Source organism: Thunnus albacares, chromosome 12 (assembly GCF_914725855.1).
Source record: "Thunnus albacares chromosome 12, fThuAlb1.1, whole genome shotgun sequence".
NCBI lineage: Eukaryota > Metazoa > Chordata > Actinopteri > Scombriformes > Scombridae > Thunnus > Thunnus albacares.
In genome coordinates this window covers 18,176,017-18,186,818 of record NC_058117.1, presented here as the reverse complement: position 1 = coordinate 18,186,818, position 10,802 = coordinate 18,176,017, and the positions used below count along the sequence as shown (strand labels likewise).

Sequence of the window (10,802 nt, the reverse complement as noted above, 5' to 3'; positions counted from 1 at the left end):
TTGAAGTAAGCAAACTTCCCATATGCTGCTCATTAAAGTTCTGTCTTAATATGATACTGTATAATCAGAAATCATGTTCTGCCACCCCAAAAACAGCATGTGCTGTAGTTAGAAAGCAAGAGTTCATTCAACTCAGTTCACACTTGCAGCCTGACAGAGAGATTTCATGGCTGTAACTTTGCTGGAGGCAAACAGGAGAGGCTCGAGTGGCTGCATGTGAGACATAAAAATAGCATTACTTGTCACACTGCAGGGAGGGTCTCATACCGAATATCAAAACAACTCTGTGAACCAACCCTATGAACAGCCGGGAGGCACATAGTGGACATTAGCCAGAGAGAGTGAAACAACAACAGAGACAGAGAGACGGGCCTTCTCTCTCACTTCATCATACACATTTTATACTTCCACTTTGCTCTGTGAGAGGCAAGCCATTCAACATGTCGCGAGGCAGCTTTGTCTTCACACCTACGGCCTTACGCTCTCTTAAACTCGATGAGGACATGCTGGAGAGATACAAGTACAAGAAGCAGTTGGCCTCCCATCACCTCAATAGCTATATGGTGAAGAGGGAGCCACCACTGAGGTCCAGCACTGCCCGGCCACCAACTGTATGCCAAGACGTGGTGGTCCACAACGCTGTGTATACAGGAGACCTGGAGGCGATGCAGCACCTCTTTCCTAAAGGATCCATAGCAAACCTCATCATTGAGCCACGGGGAGGGGAAATGCGCTGGGTCGCCAGAGGGGAAGGTAAGAGACAACATCTGTCTTCATTAGGAATTAATTTAGGAACTCATGTGATTTGGCACAGCATAGCTTGTAGCTTCATTGTATTTCCTGGAGAGGAGCACAGCAGAATCCTGAATTCAAAAAGCGCTTCTTATTTTAATGGCAATGACAGACGCTGACAGTGTTATGGAAAAGAAAGAAAGTAAATCACTGCTTTAAAATGATCATAAACTAAAAGCAATATGCAACTCCTGCACCTCACCATGAGGCAGTGTTTAAAAACACAGTAATGCGATATTAATAGAAACAGAGCACGAGGCAATATTTATAGAAACCCTCATATGTCCACCTAATATCAGACAGTAACAGTGGTCATCTGTTTGCTTTGTGCAACTCCACTGGATTGAACTGTGGCCTTTCACTGTAGACGAAATAAGTAGTTTGCTCTATTATTTTATGAAAGAATAAAATTTTGGGGTGAGTTTTCAAATGCAAAGGCTTGTTAAGTCATTTTGAAATGTTAAAGACTACAAATTCTAATTCTGACTGGATACATAACACTAATAATGGAACCATGCATCACAGGGTGACACCAATACTTTTATATGTATCAAAAGAATGCATTACTCTTAAAGTCTTCCGACAGAAGAATTCATTATCTATTGATTGCAGTGGGTCAGCTGAATCAGTGGCCTAGATCCATGTCATGCACCAGTCATTGGCTCCCATCTGCACTGGCGAGGTTCACCAGGTCAACCAAAATATCACATAACATCACCTTGAAATAGCCTCGTCTGAACAAACAACCCACATACGTGCTTATTTTCTTCTGGAGAAACCACACCACTGAAACGTTTAAAAAAACAAACTAGTTAGCTACAGTATGGCTTATGTAGCACCGAAGGTGAAATGGCGCAAACCAAAGAACTACCGCAACGATGTGATTGCCACAGCCAAGGCTACAGGTTGTATCTTGCAGTACTGGAACTCTCTGCTTGTTGGTGATGAGTTGACAGTACTCAGCATTGTGGATGACAACGAATATGTCTACCTGGTTGATGCCATTTTTGACACCAGCAACGTAGAGGAATGGAAGAACTTCAGATTTAACTTCAGAGGCTTAAGTAGGTTCTGCAGTGCTTTGATTTTTTTTTTTATAAGACTTGCTTTTTTTAAAATGTCATGGTCTCACATAGTGTTGACATTCAGAGAAATCATACAACTAGGAATATGTTGAAATGTTGTGTTGTTGTATGCACTAATTAACAGAAATGCCACTCTTGTGTTACAGTACTTACTGCATACCTGACATGTCTGTTTATTTATAGTGGTCCTAAGGTCTGAACTCAGAGTTGCCTTTATGCCAATTATTCTCCCTGCTGGCAGGTCTATGGTCACTGACTTATGAGCAAGAGCTGACCACACCAATTCACATCACATCTAGCCGAGGCTTCACCGACTGCCTGAGACTCCTGCTGCAACGTGGGGCCAATGTAGACCTGGCACCTGGTGGCACCACCGCTCTGCATGAGTCCTGTGAAAACTGCCAGTCTGAGTGTACCAAACTACTGCTAAGCCACGGTGCCAACCCCAATGCTGTCTCAGAAGATGGTCTAATGCCTTTGCATTTGTGTACAAGCCCTGAATCCCTTGAGTGAGTAAAGCAGATCAAAACTAGAACATGTATAATAGTGCTTTATCCAGATGTATGCATGGGAATTTGTGTTCTTTTTTCAAAACAAGACTGTGTAATTCTGTCTGCAGATGTGCCAAGTATCTCCTTCAGTATGGTGCAGAAATCAATGGTTGCACTGTAGATGAAGATGACACTCCCTTACATGCGGCAGCCAGGAACGGCCTCATAGACCACATCGAGCTCTATCTACGCTATGGGGCTGCCGTGGACAAACGGAATGACGTTGGTCTCACACCCCTGAACGCTGCTTGCTCTCAGCCCCAGGAGTTGCAGGACCTTGAACGTTACTTCAAGGTGTGCCAGATGCTGCTGGGGGCAGGCGCTGACATCCGCACTACGGACCAGGACAAACACAGTCCTTTGCACATGGCCTGCAAGAATGTAAATCCAGACATAGTAGATCTGCTATTGGCTAAAGGAGCCTCTGTTAACGACATGGACTATGGAGGTGAAGCCCCTATGCACAACATCCTGAAAGTGGTGTGCTACAAGGTTTCCCATCATCCTGAGAGGGTTGTCCGTGCTTTGCTCAACCACGGTTCTATTCGGGTGTGGCCTGGGGCTTTACCCATGGTAGGAAAATGTGCCAAAAGCTGAATTGTTGTCTCAGATTGCTAAACGATAAAATGCACACAAGCATTTCATAGGGGCTGATGCATTCCTGACTTGGTTTATAGTAGAATATCGTATTTACAGTAAATGATTAACTGAATTATTCATCAAGGTGGCTCATTCAGCATAATTAGCAAGTTAACACCTTGAGTATGAGTCTTGAAACACTAAACCGTTCCTTGCAATATTCCAGACTTCACAACTTCACATTAAAATCATTCCCATTTCATGACACAACATGAAGTGTTGCACTCTCTGTGGGAAACAGACTACAACTATCAGTGAACCCACGTGCACTAGACAAAATGCCTGGTTCCTAATTAGGCAAGTGTTAATAGGAGATTAATTAGCACTAATTGCATAATTTCCAGTTAAACCCCTGGAGGGAAGACCAATCTGTTCATTTCACAAGTGTTTAATTACTTTATTTCTGCAGTTCTATGGAGTCACAAGCTTGCTCATGAACTTAGATGATGATTATATGAATCCTCTCGCTTTGCTCTGTGTTGTGGTGTTTCTTTTAGGTTCTGAGGCACTGCTCTATATCTCCACGCACCATCGAGGTTCTTCTGAACGTCTACAGTCACCTCAAAGTCAATGACACCTGGGTTGAGTCTGTGTCCGAGGAGGTGTTCAAGGCAAGCTTGTTAAATAATTAAGTTGACAAGGGTTTACCCAGTTTGGACTTTATGTTTTTGTATTGTACCAACATTTCATTTCTTTTAATGATGGTAAATTGAAACATTTAACAATCTTCAGAGCACCAAGACTATGAAAGCTCCACCTAATTAAATTATTTTTGATAATTTAACAGCTCTTGAACTTTAAGAGGCCCATTACATCTAAGGTATTTAGTGGGAGAAGAAACTTTAAAATACATTAGACCTTTTAAATGACAAATATATGACATACATTTATAAAAACATAATGATGGAAAAAATCTAAATGTAGGTTGTGCAGGTTGTGCTGACTGCTTATAGCTGGAGTTAGCGTGGCAGTGTAGCACACAAACTAAATGGTTTTTGATAGTCACCAAGGGCTAATATCTAGGATATAGTAAATGGAAGATGAACTTCTTATTGTGTGTTTATTTTATTGGTCAAAATAAAAAATTGGTCAAAATTGGTTGATTTTCTGTAAATTGAGAGGAATAATATCAGTGAAATTAACCTAAATTAATCTGTGTTTCCTTCAGGAGCACAAGGAGTTCTATGAGTCGGTCTTCGCCTTGGAACGGACTCCTCGCTCCCTACAGCACTTGGCACGCTGCAGACTCAGGACTTTCCTGGATGCAAGGGTACACAAGGTGGTCCCAAAGCTTGATCTGCCCACCTTCATCAAAAACTACCTGCTGCTGGAATGCAGAGGCTACGTCCACTGAAAGCACTTTATGCAGTATTAGTTAGTCCTGATGAGGATTGAGTGCTGCTAAATGTGAGGAGGGAATTGTAGTTGGCAAATAATATTACTCCAGAGAAAAGTAACACACTGAGAATATGTTTAAAGGCCTTTCATGCCATGTATTTTTATATGTTTAGCTTTTCAGGAGGAAAATGCAAACTTTTGTTGTCTGTCACTGTTATTCCAGATCAATCCTTCAGCACTGGACACGTTTGATTTTTCACCACAAGAGGGAGCTATAGACCAGAGTTGATCAAGTATATAGTGGGTATGCACTTGTATGTTTTATATTTTATTTATGATCGATTTTTGTTTTTTACTTCCGCACTTGATAGTCATTAAAGAAGCTCAGTTGCTTTGTATTTTTATACATAATCCTCACAGTTTGGCGTGAATGCGCATTTCACACTGAGGATTGCTATAAAGGCTATATTTGCATAAATAATTATTTACCGATATTATTGTAACCTTTTATATCCACATTTGGCTTAATATCAAATAAAATATACCACTCTGAACATACAGCAATGCTCTCAGTGCTCTTTATTTATTTCCTGTTGTCATAAATTTTCTCTCTTCTCTCGTGCTGTTTAGTGTTTATTGGTCGTTGTTCAGTGTTGTACGTTTTTCTGCCAAGAAGAATATTCACAAAATATGACACAACACATTTTAAAAATTAGATTGAGCCTTTTTTCAAGCAGCACTCACATTTTAAATGGTAATTTAAACGTTTCGAATTAAAAATAAGATGCAACTACATTAAATTGAGTTGAATAATTTAGGTTTTAGGCAGATTATAATCTATGCTTTTATCAAGAGATGAAAAAAAATCTTTAAATGGTCATTTGATTTGCAAAACGAAAAAGAAAGTGTTCATTGCACTTCCATTCTTCTGTCGAAAAAAAGTTGGAGGGGCAATGTGTGAGTAATCTGGCATGAACAAATTATAATATATCTGCAGGCCTAAATTAACAAGCAATAACAAGCTTTTCACCACGTCTCGTGACCATTCTTAGAAAATGTTGTAGGAGGAAACCAGTTATACCAAAAAAAAGGAAAAAAAAGACTTTTATAACAAGCAGGAATCCAAAATATAAGAGCTCTTTTAATGTAAATGTGATTTGGATGGATTTGGGGGGGAAAAAGAGACTAAAAATACGTTAATAAAAAGCGTGAAGAGGAGCAGGCGAGCACCAGAATTCCTCACAAAAAAGGTGAGAGGAGCTCGGCAAATGGTTTCAATAGATCACAGAGAGGTGCTGCTGAAGTCACTTGCAATTATAGGAATTAGCCTGGCCTGGCCCTCCACTGCTAATCAGAGTCGGTGGTGATATGTTTATGTCCTCATGCAATCAGACGACCAGTTGGAGAGCCCGGGCACCCAGGACTCAATAGGGCTAATCATCATCAGTTCCCGTTGCCATTTAAAAGGTGAAATGATCTGCGATTAAATCCGTGCTTAAAGAAAAGAGAAAAGTGATTTTTTTTCCCCCTTCCACATGCATTTTTGATCAGGGAGAAATCCCCAAAGTGCAAATCAAAATCTGTGAGTCATTTAATTAATTTTTTAAAAAAGCCCTTCGGTGGTGTTTTGACAGAGGACAACCAGGCAGGTTAAAGTTTTAAATTCGCACCATTTAAATAAATTCCCCGTCTCAAACAAAGTGGAAATCCGCTCAATTTTGACTTTGGCCACTATGTGTCCGTGTCCACACTGCAGTTGACCTCGCATAAACGCCTTTTATCTGAATCTAATTTCGCACAGAGTATCTCTCTCCAGGGAACAATTGTTGCAGCACTTCTTTTTCTGGAGCCAAACGTATTGTTTTTAGCCCCGGAGAATGGGACAGAGAGCGGAGAAACATCTGCCTCTCCACCCTCCTGCCTCTGATGCCCATCGGCCCCAATATTTCAACAAAAGCCGCCGTTGTTTTACGCTGTCCCTTGAATTCAGAGTAATTACTTATCATCAATCAAAATTAATAATAGCTGATTGGGTTGGTGTGGTCAACGATTATAGAAGGGGAAGGGCTGGAACAGTCTCTCACACCGTTTTGCAGTCAATGGTGAACCTGGAAAAAAAAGGGGGGGGAGGAGGGCTGGGGGGAGGATGGGGGGGGTGTGCGACCCGTCTATTTGGTCTCCACTGGGAAACTACCGCCTCTCAAGACGGCCAAAAAGTCAGAGGCTGAATAAGGAAATGAAGCGTAATTTGAGGAAGATGGATGAGCCCCCAGGGAAACACCCCCTTTTCATTCCTCTTGTATTGCAGATGATAACCAATGCGCTCTCGCCCTCTCTCTCTCTTTCTCGCTCTCTCTCTCTCTCTCTCTGCGCGCACACACACGGTGCATCGGAGAGGGGCGGAGGGAGGAGTTGCAGAGAGGGGGAGAGGTAGATAGATAGAGAGAGCGTGTGTTTATGTCTCAGTGTGTGACAAATAAGAGGGAAAAGGTAACGGTGGGGCACACAACAAAGCGCCCGACTGACTGACTGACGCATATAGAGTGCAGGGATCCGGAGAAGCAGTCCACTCCCAGGGATGACAACACGGCAGAGGATCCACTTTCAGTTCACTCTGTCTTTGCACTGAAAGTTTTGCAGCTCGATCGAGGAAAGGACACCTGCTTTCAAGTTTCCACCACATAAAAGTGTTTGCCTGCAAAATGCAGAGACCAGGCGGCCAAGGGACGGCGTTTTCAATCGATTCCCTGATAGGGACCCCTCAGCCCAGACCGGGACACCTGCTCTACACGGGCTATCCTATGTTCATGCCGTACAGACCTTTGGTTATTCCACAAGCTTTATCCCACTCGCCTTTATCGTCTGGTATACCTCCACTTGCGCCTTTGGCTTCTTTTGCGGGGCGACTCACCAACACGTTCTGTGCCAGTTTGGGACAAGGGGTGCCATCCATGGTCGCGCTCACCACAACGATGCCAAGTTTCTCGGATCCGCCGGACAGTTTCTACCCGCCCCAAGAGCTGCCCGGTCCCCGATTAAGCGCAGCCGACCCGGGAGCGAGAAGGCAAGAAAGTCCGCACTCTGAGGAGCTGCACAGCCGGGATAAGGGCTCTGAGCTGCTGAACTTCTCGGAAACTTTTCAGACAATATCAGGTAAGCTCGGTCTCATTACTTATTTATGCTGCTTTGATCATATACAGATTCCAGGGGTTTGCGTAAAAAGTCACCACTGTGCGTAAAATTCGTTAAATCAGAGATTGCTGACCCATGGCGAAAGACTTTGGTTTCTGATGTACTCTATAATTGGCGAGGACAATGAAAAGTAAACCCGTTTTGGCTGTGTTTTGTCAGCTTTGTAGGGTGACAAAAATATTAATGACACGACATTCATTTTGGCCCACATCTTGAGGCTGCAGCCTGGTGGAAGTTACGAAATGAGAACTCAGTTTTACTTATTTAAAAATATGATTGAGAAATTGTTGTTCATATTATGAAAATCAAAACAAATTGTAGAGCATGTTTAACCACATTTTAATGAGGTTGGGTTTGTTGGGAGGTTAAATCAACTAAGTTGCACTCTACAACAGTAAAAACTTGCAGAAAAAACTCGGTGTTTCTACACAGGACAGCTGTAATGGTCCAATATGAGTTCAGCTAATGTTGCTACTTAAAACTAACATTTTAAGACATTTTTAGCTATTTCTGTTGCTTTTTATCTCCACCAGCCAACTCAAGAGCGCAGTGATTGATGTCTGACGCTGTGAGGCATTGCGTAACGGTGACTTCCAGACTAATGAACAAGTGATTAAATATAAATGGTTCCTCTTTTATTCTCCACATTTTAGGTGAGACCAAACTGTACAGTTCAGACGACGAGAAGCTGGACCTAAAATCAGCAGACACAGTGTGCAGCGACCGAGAGGACAGCTCCGCAGACAGCGAGAACGAAAGTTTCTCAGACGGGAACAACTGTGGCTCCCTGTCCCAGAAGAGCAAACTAAAAACCGGCTCGCAGGAGGCGCTACCGACCGGCAGCTCTGCGGGGAAGAGCAGGAGGAGACGAACAGCTTTTACCAGCGAACAGCTGCTCGAACTTGAAAAGGAGTTTCATTGTAAAAAGTACCTTTCTCTGACTGAACGCTCCCAAATCGCACATGCACTTAAACTGAGCGAGGTGCAGGTGAAGATTTGGTTTCAGAACCGCAGGGCCAAATGGAAACGGATCAAAGCCGGCAACGTCAACAACCGGTCAGGAGAACCGGTGAGAAATCCCAAAATTGTGGTTCCCATCCCAGTGCACGTCAACAGGTTTGCTGTGAGGAGTCAGCATCAACAAATAGAACAAGGGACCAGGCCATGAACTTAGATGAAAATCTAAAATATTAATAATAAAAAAAAACACTTACATTGACTCTATGTTCCACTGATTTGTTGAACGCATGAAGCACAAACAGGAGGATTCAGTTATTTTGTCTGAGAGGTGAGACTGAGCAGAGATCCAAAACCTCCAGTGAAGAGGATTGGCTCGCAGGCAGATCAATTATTTGGCAATATGCTGTCATTTTTATTTATTGTTTTGTGAATATGTAAATATTAATGGGTAAAAAAAAAACTGCTACAAATGGGCACTATGAGATGAGACTGTAAAGATTTTTCTAAGTATTTATATGTAGGGCCAAAATGTTCTGTTGGTTACGTGCATGTCCTTTACTCATTTGGTGAATTTTTTTGTTTTGTGTTTCGTACAATTTGTTGACCACATTTGCATGTAACTTAAGAGATTTTTACATTTTGTTTGGCAACTGTAGGAACCGCCTTTGACAGCTATTTGTGGAGAAATAATTAAAAAAAAAAAGATGTGAAGGAAATAAAGACCAAACAAGGGACAATTGTAAAGTATATTGACCTAATAAATCGCTTTATACGAAAGTTGGAATCCAGGTTGAATCTTTATTATTCAGAGGGGAGAATAACAGTGTTTTTGGTTTTCGTGAGAATTATGAAGGAATTTTTTTAACCCTGCTAAAATGAAACAAAGGCCCAGGACTATATGTTTAAACATAGCGATTCATTTTAGACCTACAAGAGTAAAGACAGCAGATCATTTTTAATATTATTTAACGCATTTAAAACAAAATATTGGCCTATGACGTTTTTTGATCCTAAAAGCCTTATTTCAAATTTGATAATCAGAATATTTGTGATAGATATCAAAATACTGATGTCTATCACTGAACAACAGTGGAGTGTTTTAATCTTTAATATTTAAAGAGCTTCAGCATGTAGATTTAAAAGTTCAGTGATATAAAAATGTTTTCTCTGATGCAACATCATACCGTCGTTTACACATTTGTTATAAATTAATTGTTTTCAGAAACCTCAGGACCTGAAAGGTAGATGGGTCTTCTTTTTTTTAAATTCTTAAATAGCAGCAGTGATTGATTTCTCTTGAGGAGGCCATGTTGTCTATAGTGGACTGATGGATCTTCATTAGATTGGGCACATTCAACACACTGTAATGAACTTCTCTATCAGTCACAACAGAGAGGCAAACCGACAACAGCACATCCTAATCTGATACTGATTTATACGTGGTAAACTATAAAAAAAGAGAATAAGGAAAAATTGAGTCATTTAATAAGACGTCAAGGCTTAAATGTGTATTTTAAAAAACACAATTGTAAGATATTTTTTTGGTTTTATTTGTGGCATATCAAATTGTACAAGACCTTTGAAAAATAATGTGTAATTTACTTGATAGAAAATTATGACAGATTTTATTTACTGAAAATATTGACACCTGTAAACAAATTTTAACACATGAAACTACATTAGAGAGAGTGAATCTCGCCATTTTCAGAATGATTAATGCATCTGGAGAAAAATAAGATATTTACAGTTGTAGACAAGGCAATAGATGGCTTATGGGGATGGCAGTTTTTGCAGTTTTGAGTATAAATACACTTTGTATTATACAAGGATGACTGAAATCTACTATGTGACAAATAAATGCAACAGCCTGCTCAGTCAGACCAAATAAGGGAACCAAGGCATGTAGAATTATAGAGCAGCAATATAAAAATAGTAAATTGTAAAAAAACAAAAAAAAAACTGTAACTAAAATAATGTCTGGCCACATGGCTATCCATTACAGGAAAGGGGAAAAGGTGGCTTGATGTTTTATGCAAACTTTTATATGCCAGGTTCGTTCTGGGTTTACACGACTTCTCTGAACTGCTTCCAGATAAGGGATCATGTTGGAATAATCTTCACCTCACCTCAGATGGAGGAGAGTGATTGGTTTCCCTGTTTCCAAAATAGACTCAGGCCTCAAGCCATGTTTGAGCTACTGCAGCAGCACCTGTTGAAGTATGGTGATGGGGTGAGATTCTTCAAA

General features: G+C 41.0%; 2 protein-coding genes across 3 annotated transcripts; both read left to right on the top strand.

The window, feature by feature from the left end:
• Nucleotides 1–305: 305 nt before the first annotated feature.
• Nucleotides 306–4,965, top strand: asb10 (ankyrin repeat and SOCS box containing 10). Of its 2 annotated transcripts, none has more exons than XM_044369359.1 (5): nt 306–753; nt 2,119–2,386; nt 2,497–3,001; nt 3,565–3,678; nt 4,236–4,965. In XM_044369359.1, the coding sequence occupies exons 1-5, from the start codon at nt 441–443 to the stop codon at nt 4,419–4,421; spliced, it is 1,386 nt and encodes a 461-aa protein (XP_044225294.1). In that variant the 5' UTR covers nt 306–440; the 3' UTR covers nt 4,422–4,965. The 2 variants fall into 2 exon arrangements, with proteins under 2 accessions (XP_044225294.1, XP_044225295.1); XM_044369360.1 differs by lacking the exon at nt 306–753 and adding an exon at nt 1,523–1,856.
• A 1,834-nt stretch (nt 4,966–6,799) lies between these two features.
• Nucleotides 6,800–9,341, top strand: gbx1 (gastrulation brain homeobox 1). Its single transcript, XM_044368313.1, has 2 exons — nt 6,800–7,558; nt 8,251–9,341. Exons 1-2 carry the CDS (start codon nt 7,108–7,110, stop codon nt 8,763–8,765), a joined length of 966 nt encoding a protein of 321 aa, XP_044224248.1. The 5' UTR covers nt 6,800–7,107; the 3' UTR covers nt 8,766–9,341.
• Nucleotides 9,342–10,802: the final 1,461 nt, after the last annotated feature.